Genomic DNA, 7,591 nt, shown 5'->3' on the forward strand with positions numbered 1-7,591 from the left:
CAATTGGGAAATCAATACAATAATGAACAGAAAAAAGTGTGCACCTCATTTGGTGGGATTTGCTCTGTTAATCGGCAATCTAATCGAATTTAAGATCGAGATGTTTACGTTTGAGGGGGAGAGGGTGAATATATCAAAGAAAATCCATGCTTGGGTTCTTCTTTTTTTCGAGTTTGGATTTTGCCAGCCTACTGTTGCATAATTAAGATAATAAGGAGAAAACTCAAAAAAATAAAATACATGAAAATACTTATCAATATATCTAGAGTACCATTGTTAAACCTTAACCTCAAAATCAAGATAACTCATTAGCTTAAGCTAACTTAGCTTTAAGATAAGGAGACATGCAAGGCTAAGATAAAAAGCTTCAGGGTAAACTAAGGTTAAAGTAATTTTGGCCAAGAAAAAACTGGAGTGCAGAAATTAAAGTCCACGCCAGCAGATAAGAAAGAATGTCATTCCCTCTTTTTCTGTTTTAACCACTACAAGCAACTATGAATTTTTTACCAGTTACACAATAGCTGCAGGAAACTCAAGGAAAACTAGTTTCCCAGATAATGTTTTGAGGGTTGGCTGTGAAATCTAAAAAACAGGGCTGTCATTTGTTCCTCGCAGCCTCAGAACAGAGAGCCAATTTCTTCTTAAAGAGCACAACCCTTAAGCCTAAACTAAAGGTAGAAAGAAAAGTAATTTGCTCACCTATTGTCAAGTAAATCTAAGTTGCTGAAGTGTGGGAATAATAATTCACATTGTATGTGGCATTCTTTGATTTTAACGTGTGTGCCTGCAGGCCTGGCGACAGAATTCAAGTCATGGACGACTCCAACGAAGACTGGTGGAAGGTGGGTGGCACTCCATTGTAGTCTTCATCACCTGAATATTTCAAAAGCTGTACTTTTTACCCTTTCTACTAAAAGCTTTTCTACTATAAATATCCAGATTGCTTTTGAATACACACTATACCAGCCCATGTCTAACGCATCATATCACCTTGGGGAGCTGAAATACTTCTTAGCAGGGCAAAAATCAGCTTAGAGACAATCAGAGCAAATGGTGAATCAGTATAGTTACAATAAAAACATTAGTTTTGATAAATTTTTCAGCTATTTCTATAACTGGAAAATGACCAAGCATTGTATTTATTTTCAAAAATAAAGCTGTGTATGAAAACTCACTGTAAAAATAAGAAAAAAGTTTAATATAAGAATTATGTTTTTAGTGTTTAAAATGGTATTTCTTCTTCAAGCTTTACATTTTATTGATCATTAATTAGATTTGACTGATATTAGATCTGAAGGATTGTGTTCTATATGCTGGCATAATTTAGCTATTTTCCAAGATCTCTATGTTTTTGACAGCTACTTTTTTCCATATATTGTATATTTGTTACCCATGTCCAGAGGTTCAATAGAGTACCCTAAAATTGTATTCAACTATAAGTAACCCTACATAAATATCAATTTATATATTAGTATTTAAATTTTGAAAAGTCCCCCAAGAACTTATTCCAGTAAGAGTAAACACATGTTTGGTAAAAGGGCTTCCCAAGTACTAAGTAACTGAAAATACCCTTTTATTTACTATTTGGAATCATGTTATAGGAGCAGACAGACCAAAATGCCAAGTTCTTGTATTTAAATATTATAATTATATTAAAGCAACATCATTCCATAATTGTAGAATAAAAATAAAGTTATCAAAGACAACTCTTTTTTTCAGCAAAGGGTTTATGAAACTAATGCGGCATTCAGACACATTTTTGCTGTCAAAAACGCTTGAACGCCAAAACTTGGACGCTGGGTCAAAACCTGGTCAAGTTGCTTTGATGCTTCGACACTCTGGATGCTCTGCACTCTGGTTGTTTATCTGCTTTGTTTTATAGCTACAAGCTAGATAACAGCTTGGCTTTATTTACTTTGACTTGGAAAAATAGTTTTGAATGGTTTTAAAGGAGAAGTTCGGTTTTTTACACTTTAAGCCCATTTTCTGTAGTGTCCAGGATGAAATCGAATGATCGACACCAAAAGTTTGACAATTGCTCCTGTCTCTGCTTTTTGGCTCATTTAGAATCAACCCCTGGCTGCTTTAGAATGGCTAGCATAGAGCATGTCCGATAATGTCCTTAAAACAACCTTAAACGTTCTTTTTTTAAAATATGCTACTCACCGGGTCGTCAGCGCTGTTCAATGACGTTCCAAAAAAAGTTTCGTGAAGAAAAAACGTTCCTGTAGTGTTTTATTTAGCATTTTGTAAATCCCATTGAGTTCTGTAGGAATAGTCAATATTCCCCTGCCACCGGAAACGGAAATGGGGCCTGTTTACACAGTTGTAGTCTTTTCGCTTCACTCCGTGTACTCCGACGTCGAGAATCAAGAATCCACCTTTCGTATTCCATTTTCAGAGTTTTTTAAAGTGTTTAACAGAGACGTTAGCACCTCGACGTCGGAGTACACAGAGTGAAGCGAAAAGACTACAACTGTGTAAACAGGCCCCATTTCCGTTTCCGGTGGCAGCGGAATATTGACTATTCCTACAGAACTCAATGGGATTAACAAAATGCTAAATAAAACACTAAAGGAACGTTTTTTCTTTACAAAACTTTTTTTGGAACGTCATTGAACAGCGCTGACGACCCGGTGAGTAGCATATTTTAAAAAAAGAACGTTTAAGGTTGTTTTAAGGACATTATCGGACATGCTCTATGCTAGCCATTCTAAAGCAGCCAGGGGGTGATTCTAAATGAGCCAAAAAGCAGAGACAGGAGCAATTGTCAAACTTTTGGTGTCGATCATTCCATTTCATCCTGGACACTACAGAAAATGGGCTTAAAGTGTAAAAAACCGAACTTCTCCTTTAAGCAAGAAAGTCCACCTCTAAAGATCATCTGTGCAGTCAGTTCATCAGGATTATAATCCCACTAAAATATGCATGTCTTGTTCGGAGTGCCAGACTTCCAGTATACTGCCGGGATGCAGAGCTGGATATCCCAGTTGAAAGCTCTCTCTGTGGGCGATTTCCCACTGCCGTTTGTAGTGGCTGTGAATTAATATAACGAGTACCAGAATGATTTGCCATAGTTCATAAAGAAAAGTTTTAGTGCAGTAACAATGATCAGAGCTCGTTCTCTTTTCCTTGTACATCCATTTTTCTGGCTTTTTTTTTTAACCTTTGGAGTTTGACCACTTGATATTTATTTAGTTTTCATATGCAGAAGCTTTGCAGAAACGATAACAGCTTGCATGTAGGATCTGTCTCCCCGACACCAGAACACTCAGATGCCCCACTTGGATGCACAGCTGGAACCCCTTGACGGCACCCACCATAAACTTTGCATGTAAATCAGACGCCTTTCCAGCTAAGAACGTGCCCAGTCTGAACACACCACAATTACTACAATACATTCTGTAAATGGTGTAGGATTTTGCAATTTTTTTGAGACCCACCCTCTCCACTTTTAAAAAAAGATGCACATGCACAACCCTGTATGTCCTCCCAAGAAGGGACGTCTATTTAACACGTGCAAGAGCGTATACAAGCCCATTTCTTCTATTTCACGCTTTGTTTAAAAGTTGCTATTTGCATCGCTCATACAAGCTTACTTTCCGAAAGAAGATTTAAAATTTTTCCACTATGTCAGACTCACCAACAGTAAGTAAAATGAGGACGAGCACATAGGACGGCCTTTTGTAAACACATCACCAGAATGATTGACAATTAGGAGGACCACTTATTTTAATGTACACCCAGAAAAAGAACATCTTCCACTATAACTTTAACTTGGTTCTGCTGAAAGAAAATAAGCCTTTTTCCAAATGAAATTGTTGTTATTTTTACAAACTGTCTGTGTGTGTTAAGCATTCTTGGTTAAAACCCAACTTGTTTGTTATTTTTGCCTATATGTAGTTACTTATTTTGAGTGCAGTGGCCAAAAATGTTGCTTAAGAATAGAAATAATTCATAATGGTATTAGAAATAAAAAGAATTGTGCAGTAAAACTAATTACAAAAGTACTTTTTTTTTTCAAAAGGTTACTTTTGCTAATAACACTAAGTAAAAGTAACTAACCCATATTGAGACTTATTTGGTTTGATTTCTTTGTATGTGTGGGTTAATTTTTTTTTTCTCTATCAGTTTGTAATTTTATCCCCATTATCAATATATTTACTACTTAGAATAAGTCTTTAGATGATTAATATTTAAATTACTGTTTTCCATTTACCTCCAATGAATCTAGCAGAGCAGAGAGAAACTATATCTGTGTAGAGCAGCAGGCCGAGTGTTTGTGGATGAGTAACTCTGTTTTGTTTACCAGGGGAAAAGCAGAGACAAGGTGGGATTTTTCCCAGCCAACTTTGTCCAACGAGTCCGACCGGGTGAGCGGGTGTGGAAGGTCACCGCTGCTTTCCATGGCAACAGAGACAAAGGCCAGATGACTGTGAGAGAGAATCAGGTGAGCAACCATTAAGTGCACACATTTTTTCCATCTCCTCCATACACACACAATCGCTGGAGGCCTTTTTTTTTATCTATAAGTGGATGCAAATTAATACAGAAAGTATTAAAATAACCAAGGACAGCAGTATGTTGCTTTCAGTAACTGCTCAGTCGCTACCGAGGTCCTCAAAGCATTCCCTCACGGTGCTCCTGTTCTATGCCCCTCTGCTCCCAATCCCCCCCCCTCTTTCTTTGCAGATCTGCATTGGGAAAAATGAGGAGACTGATGGCTTCCTTCGGCTAACCAGTGGGAAGAAGAGAGGCCTTGTCCCTGTGACGTTTTTGCTAGAAATATGATTGCAATTCTGCATATCTTTCCTTGACCCTCAGATTTAACAAAGGAGCTCACATTGATGGAGGAATACTCAGGAGTGTTTAGCAAGGACCTTGCTGACAACCACCCAGCCTCCTCCACCCAACCAAATATCGCTGCTACAGCTTAAGTGGAAAACAACCTGCAATTCTGGCTTTTGGCTGAAGATTAGGACAACCAGGAGCTTCTTCAGAGCGACTTTGCTTGTAGCACAGCTTCACTTTGTGGGGTTTCCTTTATCCTCGCAAGAGATATGTAGCAGTTATTTTCAAGAGACTGAGTGTGAAGGTGCTCTGGCTACCTCATTAGCCGTCAACACTGGCCACTCATTCAAAAAAGGAGAAAATACCTTTTTGTCATGGCATCATGGAATCATGGCATGGTTAAGCTGTTAGTGAAAAGAAACCACGATAAGACACTGGGTGTATATTGTTGCTTGTGCAAACCCTTTTAAGAAGAGTGGAATTTTGAAAACCACAAAGTTTTGTCTTTTACTGATTTCACTCAAAATGTCCAGGTTTCATAGTACATATATCACATTTGTAATGTGCGTACACATTTTCCATATATAATGATTCAGGTACTACCAAGTAATAACAGCTTTAACTTCCTCCGATTAAAGTCACAACAAACACTTTCTCTCCTATAAACAGTGCACACTTGAGGGTTTTATCTGCATCCCAAAATGCCCTTTGGTGATTACAGTGTGGCGCATTTGCACTCTTCACAGTTTCAATGTGACAAATACTTGCATGCACCTTGGGGAGCTCTTGGTTTGTCCTTCAAATGTTGTCTCTTCACACACAATAAAAGAGTTTGTATTTTCACTTTATTCTATGTAGCTCAATTAACCATTAGGATCTGCATCCTGTTGTTGCATCATAGACATGATTTATCTCTATCTAATGTTCCGTATTATTAACATGTGTCATGCAATAGGGAAGAGCATAAAGAGTCAATCAACCACGGTGATCAATTAAAAGCCATATTCAGTTGTCTGTGATAGAAGTGCTAAATGCTGTAACTCTTTTCCACAGACAACTAATTTTATAGCTGTGACACATTGATGGAAATATAATTGATAACAAAACCACCTCTTTTAATCAATTTCGCTGTCATAAATAATAAGGCTTAGTTTAATTAATAATTATTAAAATATACTTATGTGTATAGCCTTAAAACACTGTGTGTGTCTATATATGTATATATATATATATATATATATATATATATATATATATATATATATATATACATAATGTGTATGTATATTCACTCCTGAAAGCATGCTACCACAGTTTGCAGCTATGCTCGAGCCATTCGATCTTATCTGCAGGAGATTCAAGTTTAATGTGTTATACATGAAGTATGTATGACCCTTTTTGCTCAATTACCATCTCGCCCTGTCAGCACAAATATTTCAAGATACTATGCACAACAGTTCTAGTCACAAAAATTTTTGTTTGCATCCTATTTTCAAAGCAACTCAACTTGTCTTTGTCACCCAGTGTATTTGAAAAGATTTAAAACTGGACTTTGAAATTGCCTGTCTTGTGTATACACCATACTATTTCAATATAATCCTCACTGACTAGAACTAGGGTTGGCTCAGGATAACAATTACCCGTTTAATTGCACATGTTCCAAGCTAGTTCTTAGCATGATTGGTCATCATGTGATCTTCACATATGCTAATAAAGTTGAATGAATCCTAAGCATGTCTTTGTTTATTGAAGAAATAATTCCTTCTTCAGTTATTGATGTTTTAATAAAAAGACTTTTCAATCATAAACAATCTTTACTCTGATACTCCTAAATAGATTCATTTTTATCACTTGTAAGTGATTTCCTCTCATAATGAATCCAATGGCTCATTAAAGGTTTGTTAGGTAACAAGCAGCATCATAAAAAATAAATACAGAATGATTCGGTCTGGGATAAGGTTTGCAAAGTTCACATTGAAAAATACCCTCACCTTTGAAGATCTCACACCAGTTAAATGTCTCTTCTGAGAATATTGTAAGGCACAACTGCTAACCTACGTTGCTTTCTATCTAAAATAAGAGACTAGTTGAGCAAAAAAAGGGCTAGGCCACCAATGGATTAATGGTACTTTATTCGTCACTCTGGAGGAGCTGTGTACCTGAACAAGCTCAGGATGGAGTATTATTGAGAGCTATTCCTAAGCGATCAACATTTTTTATAGAAAATGTAAAGTGTTGCAGAAGCCAAACATGAAAAAATGTGCAGGGGATCTACAAAGACTGCATGCAATAATGTTCGGTCTGGCCATAGTGTAAATGAGCAAACTACATGCACTACCCGCACTCTGAAATTGTTTGTACAGAAAGAAATGGTTTAGTTGCAAGTAATATTAAAAGAAAATGGTTATTTAAGAAATTATGAGGATGAAGAATATTATTTCTAATGCACTTTACATAGGTATCTCAACTGCTACAAAACAAAATAAAAATGATAATAGCAAAGATTTAATTTAAAGGATTAGGTATCAATCAAAGAACCTGGAAAGCTGACTTTGTCAAATACTCCCTAAAAATCGAACACTAAACCGTTGGGTTTACCTCCTAAAACTTCTCACAACACCAAGTTGACACAAGATATTGCAAAACCTTACAAATTTAATGCAAATTATTGTACTTAATGTTGTGCCCTATTAAGAAAATTAAGCAGAAGTAATACAATATTTAAGTACAACCATGGTGTTTTAGGTTTGGTTTTGCTTCCTGCTAAATTAAAGGTGTTAGCAATTGAAATTCAGACTTT

The 7,591-nt window shown here is 36.4% G+C and overlaps 1 protein-coding gene across 1 annotated transcript in view; it reads left to right on the forward strand.

Moving 5' to 3' along the window:
• The window catches only part of LOC119774902 (SH3 and cysteine-rich domain-containing protein 2-like), a 44,351-nt gene extending 38,343 nt beyond the window's left edge, over window positions 1-6,008 (forward strand). The window contains exons 9-11 of the mRNA XM_038272631.1: window positions 791-842; window positions 4,313-4,450; window positions 4,693-6,008. Of these exons, the coding sequence (XP_038128559.1) occupies window positions 791-842; window positions 4,313-4,450; window positions 4,693-4,791 (289 nt within the window). The 3' untranslated portion in view covers window positions 4,792-6,008. The remainder of the gene's footprint in view (window positions 1-790; window positions 843-4,312; window positions 4,451-4,692) is intronic.
• The last annotated feature ends 1,583 nt before the right edge of the window (window positions 6,009-7,591 follow it).

This window comes from Cyprinodon tularosa, unplaced genomic scaffold, assembly GCF_016077235.1.
Source record: "Cyprinodon tularosa strain WSP-4 unplaced genomic scaffold, ASM1607723v1 ctg84, whole genome shotgun sequence".
Lineage (NCBI taxonomy): Eukaryota > Metazoa > Chordata > Actinopteri > Cyprinodontiformes > Cyprinodontidae > Cyprinodon > Cyprinodon tularosa.